At 43.1% G+C, this 21,104-nt stretch overlaps 1 protein-coding gene and 1 long non-coding RNA gene across 2 annotated transcripts in view; both read left to right on the forward strand.

The window, feature by feature from the left end:
• The window catches only part of LOC143984169 (uncharacterized), a 193,954-nt gene that overhangs the window by 155,697 nt on the left and 17,153 nt on the right, over positions 1 to 21,104 (forward strand). The window lies entirely within an intron of this gene.
• LOC143984096 (class I histocompatibility antigen, F10 alpha chain-like) overlaps positions 1 to 21,104 on the forward strand; it is a 126,894-nt gene that overhangs the window by 88,637 nt on the left and 17,153 nt on the right. Inside the window, exon 4 of the mRNA XM_077484415.1 lies at positions 15,344 to 15,619. Within this exon, the coding sequence (XP_077340541.1) occupies positions 15,344 to 15,619 (276 nt within the window). The remainder of the gene's footprint in view (positions 1 to 15,343; positions 15,620 to 21,104) is intronic.

The raw sequence follows: 21,104 nt of genomic DNA on the forward strand, positions 1-21,104 counted from the left end.
TCCCTCTCCACATGGTCGATAAGACTTTGAGGGCGTCCGATCAGGATCCAGTCAGACAATGCCATGGCTGTGGCATACGCCAATCACCAAGGAGAAACAAGAAGCTCAGCCGCCGCACAGGAGGTCGCTCACATACTTCGGTGGGCAGAGTAACGTGTACCGGCCCTGTCGGCCATTTACTTTCCGAGAGTGGAGAACTGGCAGGCGGACTATCTAAGTCGACAGATGCTAGACCCAGGAGAATGGGCGTTGCATCCAGAGGTGTTTGGGCTACTGTAATTAGACGATTAAAAAACAGCGCATCAAGAAAAATCGTAGTATATTGTGAAAAAAACTTTAAAATGTCATTTATTCAAGGTGTGAAATAAACAGAGAAAAATGATCCCTTCAGAATCTAAAAAACATATAGGATATTTCAAACATGAAAAAGACGAATGTTAGATAATAAAAAGCCCCTCAGATCTCTCAGTTGTCACTTTAGAGATGGTAAAAACAAAGACCAATCTGCACTACTACCAGTTCCTTGAGCCTAAAATCCATCCTTATAAAAACGAAGGGACCCAAAACATGTGTTAACAAACTGTAGAAAGCCAGGCAAGGGCCCTCATTTTCCGCTCTTTTTCGTCCGCCCGGAGCTTCGACCAAACTTCCCCAGGACGACCACTGAGGGACCAAAGCATTTTTTCTATATATATCTTTTCATATTTTAATCATTAGTTTTTCACTCACATCAGGTATCCATAACAGTTTTTTCTTATGCGGGTTTGTTCAGGGACCTGTCCAACAGTTTTTTTACTACTGTCACAAATCTCTGTTTACAAGTCCTCAATTCAGCAGGCTTAGTGACACATAAGGGGTTAATTTGAGTGATTCCGATATTCCCCGCCCCTATACACAACCCGATGCTTTATCTTTCTGGTTGCCGTATGCCGCTCCAGCTTTGACAAAGCGCAGGCGCGCGAAACATGTAAGCAGGAGAGTCGGCATAGCAACCATCCTCATCTATCAGCTTCTCACGTGACAAGCTTTCCACATGATACACAGCCGTTCAGACACACGGCGTTGCACGCAGTATGGCGTGCTTCAGGCTTCTCTTCACGTCCAGCTGATACCACCTGAAGATTAAGCCTGACACTTACCATCCAGCGGACAGCGTGCACTCAGCGGACATCATATCTTGGCCCCAAAACCGAACGAATTAGAAGGTGCTGTAATTAACATCTTCCCTTCACTTCACAAACGTGGTATGGTGGCGCTTCAGTCCATTTAAACATCAACGTAGTGAGTGACTCTAGGAACTTAGTTCCATCTATTTGCACTGGCTTTCTACACAGTTTGTTAACACATGTTTTGGGTCCCTTCGTTTTTATAAGGATGGATTTTAGGCTCAAGGAAATGGTAGTAGTGCAGATTGGTCTTTGTTTTTACCATCTCTAAAGTGACAACTGAGAGATCTGAGGGGCTTTTTATTATCTAACATCGTCTTTTTCATGTTTGAAATATCCTATATGTTTTTTAGATCCTGAAGGGATCATTTTTCTCTGTTTATTTCACACCTTGAATAAATGACATTTTAAAGTTTTTTTCACAATATACTACGAGTTTTCTTGATGCGCTGTTTTTTAATCGTCTAATTGCTGTTCCCCTCTTTTTGCCAAGTCCATAATGGGTTAATAGCTGCACATGGAAACCAACTACAGGACATTCATTTGAATAACGCATATCCCACGAGATAGATAAGCGCTTTTTAACGGATCATTCATTTGTGCGCCAACTACTTTTTGGTTTGATTTTGTTTGGGCTACTGTGCCTGTATTGGGGCACACCAGACATGGATCTTCTGGCCTCCCATCTCAATTGGAAGGTGCCGAGATTCGTGTCCAGGACAAGAGATCTGTGGGCAGTTGTGTCAGATGAGCTGGTGCCTCCGTGGGATCAGTACCAGCTGTTCTATGCCTTTCCTCCGCTGAAGCTGTTACCACGTCTGCTCCGCAGAGTGGAGGCCGTTGGAATTCCAGTCATTCTAATTGCCCCAGATTGGCCCCAGCGTCCTTGGTACACAGACCTGGTGCGCCTGGTGGCAGACGCCCCCTGGCGACTGCCGTTACGAGAAGACCTTCTGTCTCAATATCCGATTCTCCATCCTGCTTTACCATCACTGGTTTGAATGGCATGGCTATTGAGAGCCAGGTGTTGAGGAACCAGGGTCTTTCGGACTCGGTGATCCCAACTATGCTGAGAGCACAGAAATATTCTTCTCGGAAGATATATTATTGTACCTGAAAGGTCTACAGCTCCAGGTGTGAGGAGAAAGGGTGGCATCCACGCTCTTTTTCTATATCCAGGGTCCTGCTGTTTCTTCAGCAAGGAGTAGACCAGAAATTGGCTTTGAGCTCCATTAAAGGACACATTTCAGCTTTGGCTGTCTTTTTTTCAGCGACCCCTGGTGTCTCACTCTCTAGTGAGCACTTTTGTCCAAGGGGTCCGTCATGTAGTTCCTCGGGTGCGTCCACTGTTAGCCCCGTGGGATCTGAATCTGGTGTTGTCGGCGCTGCAAAAACCGCCATTTGAAAATATCAGAGAGATCCCTCTGTTGACTCTTTCCCAGAAAGTGGTCTTTCTAGTGGCCATCACATCGGCCAGGAGGGTTTCAGAACTGGCAACCTTGTCCTGCAAGTCGTTCTATCTGGTTATCCACAGGATAAGGCGGTGTTGCGTCTGCAACCTTCTTTTCTGCCGAAGGTGGTCTCTGCGTTTCACATCAATGAAGACATTGTGTTACCATCTCTGTGTCCTAAGCTGACAAATCCTAAGGAGGTGGCCCTCCATTCCCTGGACGTGGTTCGGGCTCTGAGGATGTATTTGTCTGCCACGGCTCCCTTCTGGAAGTCAGACTATTTTTTTTTTTTTTTTTCGGTGGCTGGTCCAAAGAAAGGCATGGCGGTCTCGCCTGCAACCATTTCCAGGTGGATCAGACAGATTGTAGTACAAGCCTATGCCTTGAAGGGGCAGATACCCCCCCTTTCCGGTCACGGACCACTCCACGAGGGCAATTTGAATGTCTTGGTCCTTCTGACATCAAGCATCTGTCGCTCAAGTGTGTAAAGCGGTGACCTTGTCGTCTGTTCACACCTTCACAAAATTCTACAAGGTAGGTGTCAGTGCATCGGCTGATGCCTGGTTTGGCCGCATAGTTTTGCAGGTGGCTGTATAGTTGCAATTGCTTATACGTTTTTTTTCCTTTTTTCCTGTTTTTTTGGATAAATATGCAGTACCTTTAAGTAAAGGCACTGTTGCATTTGTTACCGCAGTTTTGGTGCGGTTTGAGGGTGGTGTCTCTCTGTTGATGAGCACATAGATAAAAGTGTGATGCGCTAAATTACAAAACATTCAAATAGCCACAGTAAAATGGAAAATTGTATACTCACCTTTCCGTAATTTTCCTTTCCTGGTGCATCTTCATGGCAGCATACATATGGGTTGTGGCTCCGCCCCCACAACCTGATAGGACTGGTTAACTATAAATCAAAGACAGACCCGGCTCACAGCATTCTCTGTAACTATCACCATTTGGGTGGGCATCTGTATGCTGCCATGAAGATGCACCAGGAAAGGAAAATTACGGAAAGGTGAGTATACAATTTTCCATTTTCCTGGCGCATCATGGCAGCATACATATGGGGACTAACTCGCCATACGGGAGGGTGCAAGAAAATTTTATAATCAGTAGCGCAAGTATGCACCATGAATTTTCCAATTTTTCTGTCGCGAGCCGGGTTCACCTATTAAAGTGTAATGAAGGTGTCCTGGGAGGACCATATTGCCAACTTTCAAATACCTCAGGAGACTCAGCGCTGAGCTGTCCACAGAGCTGGCACTGCCCTAGTTAAATGTGCTCTGAAGACCTCCGAAAACAGGAAAGCCCTGAAGAGTAGGCGCTTATAATTGTTTTAACAATCTAGGAGGTGACTGAGCATGTTGATGCTGACTGACCTTGTCTTAGGCCACGCTGGAGCCAAGAACATATTTCAGCTTTCCTGAATGAAAAGGTAGCTGCCAAGCAGGCCACTAGCGTTAGCTCAACAACCAGAGAATGTGGTTCTCTCACTCAACCAAGAAAGACTGCAAATTTACTTCCTGGTTAAATTGGAAGGAGAAAGACACCCCATGGATAAAAGCAGTCTGGTGTTTTAGGACTATTCTGTTGTCTGGGTATAATGTTAAGTGAGGCTCCTTGAGTACAAAGCCTGCAGTTCTGACATCCTTCACAGAGGTTGTAGCAACCAGAATACGGTCTTTAGGGTTTGCAGAGTGTAGTCAGTTCAGTAGGATAGAAATGAGGCCTTGATAGAAATGTGGACCATAAGCAAGTTCCACATAGGGAACAATGGTTTCCTGTGAGGCCTATAACTTCATGCAAGCCTTTAATGGATTGCATCACTAAAGGGTTAAGGACTAATTGACCTCTGCAGTGTAGACAAAGCTGAACTTTGAGCTTTAAACATATTTGAACCTAGTCCCTTGTTCAGCCCCAGTTGTAACCTGGGGAACCTTAGCTGGTTTAGGTGATAAAGGACTCCAGGCTTTGCTGTGTGAGATCTGCATAATTTTCACATATTCTTAGGTAAATCTTATTCATGAAGACCTCTCTGGATTGACAACGTAGTCACTACCTTCACTGAGCATAATTGACCTGGTAGCCACTGCCTCTCAACTTCCATGCCATCAAAAGTAATCTCTTGGAGCTGGATGGCAAAACTGTCCATGAGAGAGCGAATCCGTCATCACTGGAAACGGCAGTGGCTATTCAATGCTTAAGAGCAGGAGAGAGAGACACTAGAGCCTCCTAAGCCAAAAACTGTATATTTGCAATTATTGATACATGAAGCTCCACTGACAGTCTAAGGATTCTACCCTTCCACTGTTGTCTAGGCATAATGCAAATCTTGCTCCTCTTGCTAAAAGGAGTGAAAGACAGAAGTGCTTTGAACAATACTCGGTTCAAGAAAATGTAATACTATTCCTCATAAGCTTAACATCCCATGACCTTAAGCAGCCTGGTCTTTGAAATGAGACCCCCAACCTTTCTAGATGGGGTCTGATGTGATAATGTTCCATCTGAAAACAATTGGTCAGTTACGAAGAACCAAGGATACTCCGGCACTATTCTGCTAGAAGAGACTTCACTCCCAATGCACCTTTGGCTTTCTCTGTCAGAGGATGGAAATTCCCTTGAGTAAGTTCTACTGAATTTATTTTTTTTTTTTCCTGTCGCTATTGCAGACAGTAAGACCTTTGTGAATGCCCTGGGTGAGATGTACAGACCGAAGGGGAGGAACTCAACTGGTAGAGGAATTGAGGATGAATTGCGACAAGTAGGTGTCTGATAAACCTACAGGAGAATCCAGCCTCCCAGATTTATGAATATTATAATTGATTGGAGGTTTTCCATCTTGCACAACTCTAACTTCCTGTGCTGCGTGTCAAATGTTTTTTTTTTTTTTCTAACTTTGCACTGGGCACAGATTTTTTTTTTTTTTTTTTTTTTTTTTTATCCAGCTACAAACTGGAACAGAATTTTTAACTTTTGTATCAACTCTGGTAGCCTTGCTGACTGGAAGAGATTGAAAGGTGAACTTCCCACCTGTCAAATGTTATATGATCATTATGCTCATTGAATTATGCCCCTGCATGGGTGAGTTTGTCATGTTATACTTTTTCGATAAAAAATTATTGTACCAGAAAGGCGGACCTCCCTTAAACTTCCACCAATGTCACGCCAATATAGCTGATATGGGCCATTGATCCTGAAGGTTTTCCCACCAGGTGTGTGTGTAAAGCTTCGTCCAGGCACCCCCTGGATTAGTGCACCCTTAAAAAGGGACTTCTGCTGTACTCCTAGGACAGGAGCCTTAGATATTTAAGGCTTCAATAATGAAGAATGGGTACTTCTCCAGTTAGTTTACTAATCTCTTCCACGCCTGTAGGATTGTGCCTCCTGGTGTCTACTTGGGAGTCACCACCTTTATGCTGGACCTTTGAATTTTCTGTTTTTGTCAGATGATATTCGCCCTGACCCTCTAATGGTCACCCTTGAGATGGCTGTATCCTGTCTACTCCCAAATAAATTGGATCTGTGTTCTGGTGTCTTGCACTTTTTTTTTTTTTTTTTGCGGGATCCACCAACCATGGCTTCAGCCATAATGCACTCCTTGCAGTGACCGCAGGAAACATCGCTCTTGAAAAACATCAATTGACGTCTGACACATCCACCACAGAGTATGCCACCAATTTCAGCTCTTACAAAGCTGTTACCACCTTGTCTATTCACTTCTTCCAGACGGGCTTAATTAAAAGGTTACTCCACTTTTTTAATCTGCAGGACTACAATTTTCCTGTTTGTATGACTGGTTCACTGATCTTCCTAGAAGTCTGCATCAAGACAAAAGTCTGATTCTTTGGCATCCACTGCAATAAAAAAAAAAATTCATTTTGATAAGATACTCCCAATAGGGAATCACATCTAAAGGAATGCAGACCCTGCCACTTTCCCAGCTGGTTGACAATTAATAAACCACTACCATTAGACTCATTCAGCACATGGGCTGGTTATTGCTGATGTGCCAGTACCTGTAGATGCTACAGTATGTAGGAACATTTCAAATCTAGATCTAATTTTCGGACTAGAGCCTCCTTGAATGTGACATGTCTTGCCAGCTACATTCATGATGCATAAATCATTGGAGGAGACTGCAGCAGGTTGACCTCTAGCTTTTTCAGGGTATACAGTTTTGATAGCCTGTTTATGAGGGCATTTTCCTCTGACCCCTTCAATTGTTCCTGGATTAACTCTTCCAGTTGTTCAGTGAAGGAAATTAGTACTTTTTAACCTTGTGGAGAGTTTCCTCCACTTCAACCCAGGCAATTGCATCCTTAGCTGCCCTTGCAGAAAAAATCTCTATCGGGCAATCTTCAAAGCTTTTGCAAGCTTTCCTATTTGAACACCACCTACTGGTTCTGGCTAGAAGCGCTAGGCAATTTATGCACTGTAGCTTGTCAAGCAAAGACTTCCCACCACGAATGCAGCAACCATTAGGGCTGGTAATCTGTGGCATTTGTAAATGGGGAGCAAACAAAATGAGAGGTTATGGTGATGACATTGATCAATCTTGCCTGTATGTCTGCACTTTGAATGGTGACTATTCTGGCTTTAGCAGGCTCTCTTCATCTTGAGGTCCTTGCAGTGGTAGTTCTGGTTGGAGGTGCTAGGCAATTTATGCACTGTAGCTTGTCAAGCAATGACTTTCCACCACGAATGCAGCGACCATTAGGGCTGATAATCTGTGGTGTTAGTAAACGGGGAGCAAACAAAAGGAGAGGTGAGATGATGACATTGATCAATGTTGCCTGTATGTCTGCGCTTTGAACAGTGACTGTTTTGGCTTTTAGCAGGTTCTCTTCATCTTGAGGTCCTTGCACGGCTGTATAGTGCTTGTTCATTTGACACACTAGCTTGGCAGGCAATGATTTTCCACAACAAATGCGATAATTTGTGATGTTTGTAAACAGGGAGCAATGATAATGAGGGGTGAGGTGATGAGATTTAATCAACATTGCCTCGATGTCTGTTCTTAGATGGTGACTTGTCTTGACCGTCAGAAGGCTCCCTCCATCTTGTAGTCCTTACAGGACTATAGATATTGGCTCTCTTTTTCTCAATCTTCACTACTTACCTAATCCCTATACCTTAAAGGCAATCAGTGGTCTGACTGGACAGCGTTTCCCATAGAAACAGAGCAAAGCAGCAGATTAAAATGAAAAACAGAATAATGCTAAGTCTCCACTATTGCGACCTGAAAGTCGTACGACTTTGCCAAAAATGTGATGCGACTCGGAGCAATGCCCATTTATACTCCTAAGGTCCATGAACACAGAAATGAACGGACTCATTGGAAACCATGGAGTACGGCCCGTCATGCAAATTTGCAACAACAAGTCGCACTAGTGGAAACCAAGCCCTAACACAGTGATCCCAGAGCAAGCATTGAAAAGGAGATAGGGAAAAACACAGGTGAAAGCCATAAAAAGGGAAACATACCTGCAAACAATGACCACATAAGCATGCAGCATGCATGAGTAGAGAGCTCCACCATTTGTTACTGAAAAAAATGGCATAAAAACATTTAGAACTCACATTTGCCACTAGTGATGATATCAGTGCCTGAGCCTGTTTAGATCACCAACATGAAAAGCTCTAGCCAGGAAACACAGAGGCCGCATCACTTCCTGTCTGTCATGCTCAGAGTATACTTGCACTGTTGCAGCCATCTTGGAAATGGCAAACGCCCAAAACACAGAGAAAGAAGTAAAAGGCATATGGAAAGAAAAAGGAAACGCTGTCACTTACGTCAAAGCTTGTTTAAAGCTTTCTTTGAGAAGCCTGCACCACCAGAATGGGGCTCCAACTATATAGCTCATTTAGAGACTGTAGAGGAAGGACTTCCACCCAGGAGAGGCTGAAATATGCCCCCCAGACCACCAGAATGGGGCTCCAACCATATAGCTCATTTAGAGGCTGTACAGGAAGGACTTCCACCCAGGAGAGGCTGAACCTGGCTGGGGCGACAATCGGTAAGGGATACCTCGCGATTCCAGTCCTGATCAGGTGAGGAAAAAAAGGAGAATGCTGTGAGCCGGGTCTGTCTTTGATTTATAGTTAACCAGTCCTATCAGGTTGTGGGGGCGGAGCCACAACCCATATGTATGCTGCCATGATGCGCCAGGAAAGCTAATGGTGTGCAATAGTAAAAAGTGCAGACGTGCATAAATAAGTCAAAAAATGACTCTGTGCATATATACCAATGAACTAAAGTGGAACTACAATAGATCATATAGTGATTACCTAGTGTAAAAACCATAAAATGACTCTAAGTGCAAAAAACATGAATTTACCATATATATCAAAATATAGGATGTGTGAGTATATTCAGCGTGTGAAAAACACAGCCAAAGATATATATGAGCAAAGAAAAATAAACAGGTTTTGAATCCAAGTGACAATTGTGATTTAAATAAAATGTCCCATACACAATCAGATCAAAGCGTGCAATTTCGGTAGACACACTAAATTAAACGTGCAACGTGCTGAGTAATAAATCCGTCCGTGGTGATCCGTGCAGGTAGTGTTAATGCTGTGCAATTACCTCACTGCTGTGGGTAACACAGCAAAATTCGTAATGGACACCAAGATGATTGCAGAGATGGCTGTATGAACAAATTCTTTGGGAGACTTCTATAGCTTCCTCATGGATGGTGGGTGAACTCAGGGGAATAGATCAGAGAGAACCGCCATAGTGTAGTAGTTTTTTAAAATATAGCAATTTATTTAAAGGGTTAAAACTACTCACAAGTGAAGCAACAGTAAGCACATTTGACAAACAGCAGACAAAAACCGGATACGAACGTCACTTCCGGGTTCCTACGCATTACGTCGTCGAGACTTCAACTGGGATCTCTGTTGAGGAGCACACGGTGTTTGTGTTGGTTTTTCCACACAATGTTGATTTTGTGGGTAAAGTTTATATTAGTTCCCACTTGCCATGGTGGATGAAGTTTTTATGCTGTTGACCCACCCCTCATTTTGGCACTGCTTGGGGACGTCCCTATGGCTAAGAGGAGCTGTGTCAGTCAGTGAATATAAGAGAAAATAGGATTTTTTGTACTCGCCGTAAAATCCTTTTCTCTGTAATTTAACGACCGACACAGGACCCGCCCCTCCTATTTTTCTTTACGTTATACTGCTTGTTGACGTACTGAGGCTGCATGGAAGGCTGGGGGGTTGTTACCTAAGGGACCGCCCCTTGGACGGAACTCAAAGTTCTGTGTTTTTCATAACATGTTATGCCTAGTCTTCTTCTAAAGGTGGCGTAACAACCCAATGGATAAGAGAGGAGCTGTGTCAGTCGGTGATTTACGTAGAAAAGGATTTTACGGCGAGTACAAAAAATCCTATTTATCTTTTTTTTTCTTTCATTTAATTTTTTTTCAACCTTTTTTTTTTTTTTTTTTTGTAAAAAATAAAAAACCCAGCAGTGATTAAATACCACCAAAAGAAAGCTCTATTTGTGTGAATAAAATGATAAAAAAATTCATTTGGGTACAGTGTTGCATGACCAGGCAATTGTAATTCAAAGTGTGACAGCACTGAATGCTGAAAATTGGCCTGGGCAGGAAGGGGGTAAAAGTGCCTGGTTGGCAAGTGGCTAAGTGAACCTGTTGCTTTTGTCCTGTATGAGAAATATATATGTTTTTACTAAAACGGAACCCTAGACACGGATCAGTGCAGCTCTGTATTCATAATTACAATCTAAGTTATTATTTTTTTTTTTTATTCAAACAGTGCAAGTACCTTCATTTGACTTGGTATCAGCCTCTTGAAGAAGAGCTCAGACTGGGAGAGGTAGAAGCAGCACAAGCTGAGCTGTAATGCTTATGTGTTAACAAATAGCATGCAGATAGGAGGAGAGAGCAGAGTGATAGAGATGAAGCTCATCAGTTTGCTGCCTCTCCTTTTCACTTTCCAGTCTCAGGCTGGGGATGGTAATGAGCCCTCTAAATGATATATCACTAAAGCAGAGAAATATCAGATCCGTTATCTTCCAGGCAGGAGGTCGTGTAAATCTCCGGCATTGATGGAGAGAGAGGCAAATTCTTTAGCAGATAAAATCTTTCCCATATAAGGATAATGTATCACCTGTGTGTATAGTGTTACTGGAGTCCGGCTTCCAGAATAAGATCTTTGGAGTAACCTTGATCTGCCGAATTGCAAAATCATTCACTCCGGAGGCATAAAATGTCGGCTTTCCTAACCACCTCCCACCCGCCATATAACAAAATGACAGCCAGAAAGTGGTTCTGTTATCCTGACTGGGCCTCATATGACCTCCAGCAGGATAAGCCGCGATCACACGCCTGCGGGGGCTCACCGCACAGCGATCTGTGGTGTGTCCAGTGTGACACACGGCATCTCTAATCGTGGTAAAGAGTCTATGATGTAAGCTCTTTCCCACATGATCAGCTGTGTCCAATCACGGCTGATCAGTGTAAACAGAAAAAGCCGTGTATTGGCTTTTCTTCTACTCACACTGACAAGGACGATTAGAGGAGAAACCAATCAGCTGCTCTCCTGATGGGGATCTGCGCTGATTGATTGTCAGTGCAGCCCCACCGAGGATGCCCACCCATGACCACCACGTGAGCCCACCGGGGATGTTAATCAGTGCCCATTAGGGATGGCATGCTGTGCCCATCAGTGAAGCTTGCCTGTGCCTCCTGATCAGTGCCGCCTATGAGTGCCCATCAGTGCTGTATATTAGTGCCTCATCACCAGTGCCACCTCATCGGTGCCAATCAGTACTGATTCATCAGTGCCTCATCAGTGAAGGAGAAAAATTACTTATTTACAAATTTTTGTAACAGAAACAAAGAACTTCCCCTTTAAAAAAAAAAAAAAGTTGGGTCTTTTTTATTTGTAGTGCAAAAAATAACCCCAGTGGTGATCAAACACCACCAATAAAAAGCTCTATTTGTGGGGGTAAAAATGATAAAAATGTTGTTTGGGTACAGCGTCACATGACCGCGCAATTGTCATTCAAAATGTGATTGCGCTGAAAATTGGACTGGGCAGGAAGGGGGGAAAGAGCCCTGTATTGAAGTGGTTAATGATCCTGACAAATGATTGTACAGTTGTCTCTGTATGTGTGCGATCCTCTTATACAGAGCATCCGGAAAGTATTCACAGGGCTTCACTTTTTCCCATTTTATGTTACAGCCTTATTCCAAAATGGATTCAATTCATTATTTTCCCTAAAATTCTTCAAACCATTCCCCATAATGACATTGTGAGAGAAGTTTGAAATCTTTGCAATTGTAAAAAGAAATGACCAGTACATAAGTATTCACAGCCTTTGCTCAATACTGAAGCACCTTTGGCACCAATTACAGCCTCAAGTCTTCCTGAGTATGATGCTACAAGGTTGGCACACCTATTTTTTGGCAGTTTCTCCCATTCTTTGCAGGACCTCTCAAGCGCCATCAGGTTGGATGAGGAGCGTTGGCACACAGCCTTTTTTCAGATCTCCAGAAATGTTCAATCGGGTTAAAGTCTGGGCTTTGGCTGGACATTCACAGAAGTTTCCCGAAGCCATTCCTTTGTTATTTTGGCTGTGTACTTAGGGTCGCTGTCCTGTTGGAAGATGAACCTTCGCCCCAGTCTGAGGTCCAGAGTGCTCTGGAGCAGGTATTCATCAAGAATGCCTCATATATTGCTGCATTCATCATTCCCTCAATCCTGACAAGTCTCCCAGTTCCTGCTGCTGGAAAACTTCCCCACAGAATGATGCTGCCACCACCATGCTTCACTGTAGGGATGGTATGGGCCAGGGGGTGAACGGTGCCTGGTTTCCTCCAGACATGGCACTTGCCATTCAGGCCAATGAGTTTATCCTTTGTTTCATCAGACCAGAGAATTTGTTTCTCAAGGTCTGAGAGTCCTTCAGGTGCCTTTTGGCAAACTCCAGGCAGGCTGTCATGTGCCTTTTACTGAGGAGTGCCTTCCATCTGTCCACTCTACCATACAGGCCTGATTGGTGGAGTGCTGCAGAGATGGTTGTTCTTCTGGAAGGTTCTCCTCTCTCCACAGAGAAACGCTAGAGCTCTGTCAGAATGGCCATCGGGTTCTTGGTCACCTCCCTGACTAAGGCCCTTCTCACCCGATCACTCAGTTTGACCGGGCAGCCCGCTCTAGGAAGAGTCCTGGTGGTTCCAAACTTCTTCCATTTACGGATGATGGAGGCCACTGTGCTCATTGGGACCCTGAATGCTGCAGACATTTTTCTGTACCCTTCCCCAGATCTGTGCCTTGATAAAATCCGGTTTCGGTGGTCTACAGACAATTCATTGGACTTCATGGATTGGTTTGTGCTCTGACATGCACTGTTAACTGTGGGACCTTCTATAGACAGGTGTGTGCCTTTCCAAATCATGTCCAATCAACTGAATTTACCACAGGTGGATTCCAATCAAGTTGTAGAAACTTCTCGAGAATGATCAGTGGAAACCGGATGAGAAACACCTGAGATCAACTTTGAGTCTCACGGCAAAAGCTGTGAATACTTATGTACATGTGATTTTTTTTTTTTCTTTTTTTTTCTTAATTTGCAAAGATTTCTAACAAAGTTCTTTCACGTTGTCATTATGGGGAATTGTTTGTAGAATTTTTTTGAAAAAAAAAATGTATTTACCGTATATACTCGAGTATAAGCCGAGATTTTCAGCCTCTTTTTTGAGGCTGAAAGTGCCCCCCTCGGCTTATACTCGAGTCATCGCTGTCTGCCTGCTCGATCAGCGTGTCGAGCAGACAGACAGCGGCCATTCTATAATTCAAAAGCCGCGCCTCCGGCTCCGCCTTCGCCTGTGATAGGCGGAACACTGAATTTCCCAGCAGCCTGTGTTCCGCCTATCACGGACATCGTCTCATCCTCGTACTACGGACGAGGATGAGACGATGTCCGTGATAGGCGGAACACAGGCTGCTGGGAAATTCAGTGTTCCGCCTATCACAGGCGAAGGCGGAGGCGCGGCTTTTGAATTTTACAATGGCCGCCGAGGCGCCGACGAAGAGCGGCGATCCTGGCAAGGCACGGGACGGAGGCAAGGCAAGGCACGGCACGGGACGGGACGGAGGCAAGGCACGACACGGGACGGAGGCAAGGCACGGCACGGGACGGAGGCAAGGAGGCAAGGCACGGGACGGAGGCTCGGGACACAGGCTCGGGACACAGGTAGGCTGGACACACACACACACACACACACACACACACACACACACGGACACACACACACAGGGATGGATGGATGGAGACACACACACACAGGGATGGATGGATACACACACACACAGGGATGGATGGATGGATGGAGACACACACACACAGGGATGGATGGATGGAGACACACACACACACAGGGATGGATGGATGGATGGAGAGACACACACACACAGGGATGGATGGATGGATGGACACACACACACACAGGGATGGATGGATGGATGGACACACACACACACAGGGATGGATGGATGGATGGATGGACACACACACACACAGGGATGGATGGACGGACACACAGGGATGGACGGACACACAGGGATGGACGGACACACAGGGATGGACGGACACACACACAGGGATGGACAGGCATGTCTCACCCTCGGCTTATACACGAGTCAATAAGTTTGCCAGTTTTTTTGGGGGTAAATTGGGGGCCTCGGCTTATATTCGGGTCGGCCTATACTCGAGTATATACGGTAATCCATTTTGGAATAAGGCTGTAACATGACAAAATGTGGAAAAAGTGAGACACTGAATACTTTCCAGGTGCTCTGTAACTGTATACCATCAGTAGGGTAGATTGAATCAATCAATAATGGATAAATTATTTATTACTAATACAATAAAGTGCAATAAAAAGCATTAGTGGTAAAACAATATATACAATACAGAATTGAGGTGAGCATGAGTAATACATGACATAGTAAAAAATCATAGCATAGTAACATTGTTGCACATTATTAGTAATAAACCTGCAGTAATCTCAAATTTGCCTCCAATCATCATTATCTTCATGATCTACCTTTATAACCTTCTACCCATAGGTAAGAGTGCTAGGACCATAGTTGTTTGTTCCCTCTCTTCCTGTTATCAATTACCATTGATTATTAATTTATAATTCATTTTAGGTATCCCCAATGTATAGCTGCTCCTGATGAGTGGAAACAATCCACGAAACGTGTCAAGATTTTACTATTTGATGCTATGCCACAGTAATCATGTGTCTACCATGAGTTGACTTGTTTGAATCATCAATCCAATTTTTTTTTACCTACTATGTTTTTACACAAATTTGAGTTTACTGCTGGTTTATTACTAATCATGTGCAACAATGTTACTATGCTATGAAGTTTTACTATGTCATGTATTACTCATGCTTACCTCCATTCTGTATCGTATATATTGATTTACCATTAATGCTTTTTATTGCACTTTACTCTATTGTGTTTGAATCAATCAATATCGAATTAATTATTACTATCTACCCTAGTGGGGTGTTTCATACAAAGTCCCATTGCCCTCTTTTTTTCCCCTTCCCCTCCTTATCAATTAATAGGGATGGAGACCTGTGTACTGTATAGTCATGGCCTCATACAAAGTCCCAACCATTTTTTCTTTATATGTATACCATCAGTGTTTTTATAGATTTTTTTTTTTTTTATCTCCCTCAGTGCGTCCAGAGGTGAAGGTGTGGGGTCGTGCTCAGCAAGATGGAATAACAAGACTTCAGTGCCTGGTGTACGGATTTCACCCCCGACCTGTGGATGTGAAGTGGATGAGGAATGGGAAGGACCATCTTCCTTCAGATGAAATGAGTCCAACTCTCCCCCATCCTGATGGCACCTATCAGATCAGAGTCAGTGTGGAAGTGCCAACCCAGGAAGCCGACACTTACTCCTGTCATGTGGACCACAGCAGTCTGGAGGAAGTTCTCACTAAGAAATACGGTGAGTAGAGAAGAAGAACGTTTGATAAAATTCCTAACCATGACTACACATGAGGTCTACTGTGCTTAAAAGTTTACATACCCTGGCAGACTTTATGATTTCTTGGCCGTTTTTCAGAGAATATGATGGATAACACAAAAAAACTTCTTTCACTCACGGTTAGTGTTTGGCTGAAGCCATTTATTATCAATCAACTGTGTTCTTACTCTTTTTAAATCATAATGGCAACAGAAACTACCCAGATGACCCTGATCAAAAGTTTACATACCCTGGTGGTGATTTTGACTTGATAACATGCACACAAGTTGACACAAAGGGGTTTGAATGGCTATTAAAAGTAACCATCCTCACCTGTGATCTGTTTGCTTGTAATTAGTGTGTGTGTATAAATGGTCAATGACTTTCTAGACTCCCGACAGACCCTTGCATCTTTCATCCAGTGCTGCACTGATGTTTCTGGATTCTGAGTCATGGAGAAAGAAAAAGAATTGTCAAAGGATCTGCGGGAAAAGGTAGTTGAACTGTATAAAACAGGAAAGGGATATAAAAAGATATTCAAGGAATTGAGAATGCTAATCAGCAGTGTTCAAACTCTAATCAAGAAGTGGAAAATGAGGGGTTCTGTTGAAACCAAACCCCGTTTAGGTAGACCAACTAAAATTTTAGCCACAACTGCCAGGAAAATTGTTTGGGATGAAAAGAGAAACCCACAAATAACTTCAGGTGAAATACGGGACTCTCTGAAAACATGTGGTGTGGCACAATAAGGAGGCACTTGAAGAAAGGTGGACTGCATGGTCCAGTCATCAGAAAAAAGCCATTACTATGCAAATGCCACAAAGTATCCCACTTACAATACGCCAAACGGCACAGAGACAAGACTCAAACCTTCTGGCACAACGTCATTTGGAGTGATGCTTTTTGGCCACAACCATAAACACTACATTTGGAGAGGAATCAACAAGGCCTATGATGAAAGGTCCACCATTCCTACTGTGAAACACGGAGGTGGATCGCTGATGTTTTGGGGATGTGTGAGCTATAAAGGCACAGGAAATTTGGTCAAAATTGTTGGCAAGATGAATGCAGTATGTTATCAAAAAATACTGGAGGAACATTTGCATTCATCAGCCAGGAAGCTGCGCACGGGATGTACATGACAATGATCCAAAACACAAGGCCAAGTCGACCCGTCATTGGCTACAGCAGAATAAAGTGAAGGTTCTGGAGTGGCCACCTCAATCTCCTGACCTCAATATCATTGAGCCACTCTGGGGAGATCTCAGATGTGCAGTTCATACAACACAGCCCAAGAATTTACAGGAACTGGAGGCTTTTTGCCAAGAGGAATAGAGCTTTACCATCTGAGAAGATAAAGAGCCTCATCCACAAATACCACAAAAGACTTCAAACTGTCATTGATGTTAAAGGGGGCAATACACAGTTTACATCAGTATTACTGTAAACTTTTGATCAGGGTCATTTGGATTGTTTCTGTTGTCATTATTATTTAAAAAGAGTAAACACATTTGATTTATAATAAATGGCTTCAGTCAAACACTAACCATGAGCAAATTACTTGCCTTCCCCGGGCAAGTAATGCTGACAACCCGCGCTACGCCACTGCAATCATGTGTAAGCAAAATGCTGTTTTTTATTTTCCTTGCGTGTGATTGGGTATTCTTTGTAAAGTGAAGCTTCATCTCATTAAGTACCCTAAGCTCTGGAGCAACTGCACTTGCAAAGTTCACAGGCTATTTGCCTCTAGTAAATGAACCTCACTGTGTTCATATTCACAACATGTCTTGAAAATAGAATTGCCAATCCAAAACTATTAAATCACAAATTTAATTGTCAAGAAATTAGCAGCTGACACAATATTGCAGGCTATAATATAAACACAATTATATGAAAAAGACAGAGCCTGGAAAAGGGATGAACAAAGAGGTGCAAACCAATTAAAATTGATCAGGTAAGTCCATAAAGTCCTTAAAGTGGTTGTAAACCCTTACAGACCACTTTGACCTACAGGTAAGCCTAGATTAGGGCTTACCTGTAGGTCCATGAAATATCTCCTAAACTGTGTACACCGTAGACAGCGGTGCACTGAGCATGCCGCTGCTAATGGTGATATGCCATTAGTGGCGGCTCCCGTGCGCGGGAGTGACGTCATCGGTTCTCCAGCCACTCACATCGCCGGAAAAGATGGACGCTTCTTGCTACAGGGGACAGCGGTGACATCGCTGGCTCCTGTGTCAGGTAAGTGACACATAATGGGCTACTATGCAATGCACAGTAGTCCATTATGCTTTACCTTTGCAGGGAATCAAAGAGGAAGTAAACCCATCAGGGTTTACTTCCTCTTTAAATGAATGGTAGGTGGTGCTCATAAGGATGTGTGACACAGACCCTCAAACTGCATAGTCAGTATCTGACCAAATAAATTTTACCTTGCAGTCAAAAAGCACTGTCAGACATCTCCTTCTGAAATGGAACATATCTCAACTTCTCCCTTGGGTAAACCTATTCAGTAGTTGTTCCTACCATGGTGACCATCAGAACTTCCAATGGGTAGTAGTCAAAAAGAACGGCAGAGGTATCTCATAGTACAGCATGTTTTTTTAAAGTCCATTTAGTAAAATAATGCCTTCACATTTAAAAAAAAATAGAAAACCACATTAGAAAGTTTAAATTTTTTGATACTTCATGGATTAATGTGACATATCTGTATGTATGTTTAATAATAAATTAAAAACGACTTGATTAAAAAAGAAAGAACGTTTTTAAGATGGGCACTACATTTGGTGCGCAGACTTCTCCTGCTGTGACTCTATGCTACGCGTTTCATCAGCAATGACGTTCTGTGGTGTTAAATGTGAGTGCATTGATCCATTTTATTTGTTTTGCACTTTACATTTTTCCTAACTTTGTCTATTTTTAATATTAGTGGAGCACTGTCTTTTTTTTCCCTATAATCCAGAACTATTATCTCAGTCACTATTTTTTAAATATTACATTACGTAAGAACATAAGATGGTCACTGACCAATCCCTGTGATTAAGGCAAGGGGAAGCTACAGTCATGTCTGTAGGAGAAATGCAGCCAGGACCTCCGGCCACCATGAGTAAAAAATAAGTTTAAGTGTAACGTCAGTGTGAAAAAAAAGTGAACAGGCAGAATTTTTGATACAGAAAAGACATACTGGGGCTGATTTACTAAAGTCAAATAGACTGGGCACTTTTGAATTTACTCCAGACCTTAGTAAAAGAGCGACTTCTGTCATCTAATCATGTGCAAACAAAAATGTTATTGGATATTCTTTGCAGAGTGAAGCTTCATCTCATTTTATTAAGTTCTTAAGAAAATGTCCTTGCAGAGTTCAAATTGCACTTGCAAAGTGAACAAGCTATTTGCCTTTAGTAAATAACCCCCCGATGTCTCTTCTGCATTAAAGTTGCTGTCCTGTCTGTCTGCACTGTACACTGAGCTAGTCACACACAGATCAGGGTATAATTTCAGTAGTGCAAAGATGACTGAACTCCCAAGCATGCATGGGCATGATGATCTCTCAGCCCGGCCAATCAAAACGGCTGGGGATTGATACCTAAAATCGGTTCATTCTTATTTTACCTGAGCAAAGTGGCTGATTAATAAGACTGTGGGCGGTGTCCTCCTGAAGAGTGATCTGCAGTGAATCTGCCTATAAAGGGCATTTGACAGGGGTTGAGGAAGCATTATGCTGCCTACTTACTCCATGTTTTAACCTCTAAAGACCCGCACATGAACCCAAAGGGGATCCTTTTTGCTGCACCACAATGCAAAGCATCATGGCTGCAGAATATACACCACACTTTCTGTCATGGTAGTTTTTAGTAGAAGCAGTTGGAGCAGGGGCGTAACTAGAAATCACAGGGCCCCATAGCAAAATGTTGTATGGGGCCCCCCTGCAAACAGCCCCCCCCCAGTAAATTCATTCATCAGCGACCGTAACCAGTAAAATCATTCGACCGTGACCAGTAAAATCATTCATCAGTGACCATGACCAGTGCAGGACATTAATTCATCAGTGCCCGTGACCAGTAAATTTATTCATCAGTGACCATGACCAGTAAAATCATTCCACAGTGACCAGTAAAATCATTCATCAGTGACCATGACCAGTAAAATCATTCCACAGTGACCAGTAAAATCATTCATCAGTGACCGTGACCAGTAAAATCATTCCACAGTGACCAGTAAAATCATTCATCAGTGACCAGTAAATTTATTCATCAGTGACTGTGACCAGTAAAATCATTCCACAGTGACCAGTAAAATCATTCCACAGTGACCAGTAAAATCATTCCACAGTGACCAGTAAAATCATTCATCAGTGACCGTGACCAGTAAAATCATTCGACCGTGACCAGTAAAATCATTCGACCGTGACCAGTAAAATCATTCGACCGTGACCAGTAAAATCATTTATCAGTGACCGTGACCAGTAAAATCATTCATCAGTGACCATGACCAGTAAAATCATTCATCAGTGACCGTGACCAGTTAATTCATTCATCAGTGACCAGTAAATTTATTCATCAGTGACTGTGACCAGTAAAATCATTCCACAGTGACCAGTAAAATCATTCCACAGTGACCAGTAAAATCATTCATCAGTGACCGTGACCAGTAAAATCATTCGACCGTGACTAGTAAAATCATTCGACCGTGACCAGTAAAATCATTTATCATTGACCATGACCAGTAAAATCATTCATCAGTGACCGTGACCAGTAAAATCATTCATCAGTGACTGTGACCAGTAAAATCATTCATCAGTGACTGTGACCAGTAAAATCATTCATCAGTGACTGTGACCAGTAAATTCATTCATCAGTGACCGTGACCAGTAAAATCATTCGACCGTGACCAGTAAAATCATTTATCAGTGACCGTGACCAGTAAAATCATTCATCAGTGACCGTGACCAGTAAAATCATTCATCAGTGACTGTGACCAGTAAATTCATTCATCAGTGACCGTGACCAGTAAAATCATTCGACCGTGACCAGTAAAATCATTCATCAGTGACCAGTAAAATCATTCGACCGTGACCAGTAAAATCATTCATCAGTGACCGTGACCAGTAAAATCATTCATCAGTGACCGTGACCAGTAAAATCATTCATCAGTGACCGTGACCAGTGCAGGACATGAATACGATTACTGTGACCAGTGCAGGACATTAATTCATCAGTGCCCGTGACCAGTAAATTTATTCATCAGTGACCGTGACCAGTAAAATCATTCATCAGTGACCAGTAAAATCATTCCACAGTGACCAGTAAAATCATTCATCAGTGACCGTGACCAGTAAAATCATTCGACCGTGACCAGTAAAATCATTTATCAGTGACCGCGACAAGTAAAATCATTCATCAGTGACCTTGACCAGTAAAATCATTCATCAGTGACTGTGACCAGTAAATTCATTCATCAGTGACCG

This window comes from Lithobates pipiens, unplaced genomic scaffold (assembly GCF_037356315.1).
Source record: "Lithobates pipiens isolate NorthernLeopardFrog02 unplaced genomic scaffold, aLitPip1_a1.2 Scaffold_1, whole genome shotgun sequence".
NCBI classification, from domain to species: Eukaryota; Metazoa; Chordata; class Amphibia; order Anura; family Ranidae; genus Lithobates; species Lithobates pipiens.